The following is a 1,687-nucleotide window of genomic DNA, read 5'->3' as shown; positions in this document are numbered from 1 at the left end:
CTCAAGTGAGTCTCCTGCCTCAGCCTCCCAAGTAGCTGGGACCACAGGCGCCCGCCACAAGGCCTGGCTATTTTTCTTTTTTTTTGGTTGCAGCCATCATTGTTATTTGGTGGCCCAGGCTGGATTCGAACCCGCCACCTTAGGTGTATGTGGCTGGCGCCTTAGCCACTTGAGCCACAGGCGCCGAGCCAGAATTTAGTCTTAAATACAGTAGAACCTCTATAAGTGACTACCCCAGGGACTGTAACAAACTGGTCAAAATATAGAGGTGGTGAACATAAGGAACTAAGTCTACTGTATTGATAAGTACATATGGTGTGTGTCCCATAAACTCATAGGAAAATTAGGTCAACTTAAGGAGGTAGTCAGCAATGGAGGCAAATCTACTGTATTTGATTTTACAGTTAGATTATTTGAAAAGCTAATTAATGTTTCTGCTGCATGTTTTCTGGTTTCAGCTGGAAGGCCATAATGAACCAGTAGTGTTGCAAGTGTTTGTGGGTAATGACTCTGGTCGAGTAAAACCACATGGATTTTATCAGGCCTGCAGGGTAACTGGACGAAATACAACTCCCTGCAAAGAAGTAGACATTGAAGGCACTACTGTTATTGAAGTTGGCCTTGATCCTAGCAACAACATGACACTGGCGTAAGTACTTAGTAAGAATTTTTTTATTATTATATACTATAGTTTTGTGGTGGGCAAGAAAAATGTTCAGTTCATAATGTGTAAAAATATTTTGAATATTTTATTAAAATGTTTTAAATATTAAAAAAGACATTACTAAAAAATTTCATACTTTACTAAAGAATTTCCATGGTAAAAGGCAGAGAAACTAAAAGCAAGTAGAATTCTGGCTTTTAAGAAAATTATGAAAACTTTCTTATTGGGATTTATAACATTAACATTGAAATTAAAAATTACATTTTGATTTGTATTCCTAAATTTCATTTTTTTTTTTTTTGAGTCAGTCTCACTATGCTGCCCTTGGTAGCATGCCATGGCATCAAAGCTCACAGCAACCTCAAACTCTTGGGCTTAAGTGATTTTCTTGCCTCAGTCTCCCAAGTACCTGGGACTACAGGCACCTGCCACAACACTCGGCTGTTTTTTGTTTGCAGTTGTCGTTGTTTAGCTGGCCTGGGCTGGGTTCAAACTCACCTGCCTCAGTGTATGTGGCTGGTGTGTAACCACTGTGCTGTGGGTACTGAACCAATGGTATGAATTTTAAAAATTATTTTCTTTAATCCTTTCATGAAGGACCTTGATTCCTAAAATTAAACCATAACAGCAATTGGTACTGGATAGATCAATGTTCTAATTATTTGGGTGTTGGATTCCTGCTTAAGAGTTTCCTCTAGTCAGTGTTCAGTTTTCTTTTGAAATCCATTTTGAATAGATTGGTAAAAGATTAACTAGAAAAGAGGAATTTTGAGAAATACTTAGTAAAGATTAATTTTTTAACTGGTAACTTTAAAAAAATTTTTTTTTTTTTTTTTTTTTTTTGAGCCAGAGTCTCAAGCTATCCCCCTGGGTAGAGTGCCATGGCATCACAGCTCATAGCAACCTCCAACTCCTGGGCTCAAGCGAGTCTCCTGCCTCAGCCTCCTAAGTAGCTGGGACCAGAGGTGTCCGCCACAACGCCCGGCTATTTTTTGGTTGCAGCTGTCATTGTTGTTTGGCGGG

At 39.0% G+C, this 1,687-nt stretch overlaps 1 protein-coding gene across 7 annotated transcripts in view; it reads left to right on the top strand.

Annotated features, from left to right (window-relative positions):
* The window catches only part of NFAT5 (nuclear factor of activated T cells 5), a 146,962-nt gene that overhangs the window by 91,501 nt on the left and 53,774 nt on the right, over positions 1 to 1,687 (top strand). For all 7 annotated transcript variants that reach the window (XM_012806168.2, XM_003791399.3, XM_023514111.1 and 4 more), the window contains one exon: positions 459 to 649. In XM_012806168.2, the coding sequence (XP_012661622.1) occupies positions 459 to 649 (191 nt within the window). The remainder of the gene's footprint in view (positions 1 to 458; positions 650 to 1,687) is intronic.

The sequence above is a fragment of the Otolemur garnettii genome, unplaced genomic scaffold (genome assembly GCF_000181295.1).
Source record: "Otolemur garnettii isolate 467f Iridium unplaced genomic scaffold, OtoGar3 scaffold00047, whole genome shotgun sequence".
Classification (NCBI taxonomy): domain Eukaryota; kingdom Metazoa; phylum Chordata; class Mammalia; order Primates; family Galagidae; genus Otolemur; species Otolemur garnettii.
Note: the sequence above shows the minus strand (reverse complement) of the source record. Positions and strands in the feature narration are given on the sequence as shown.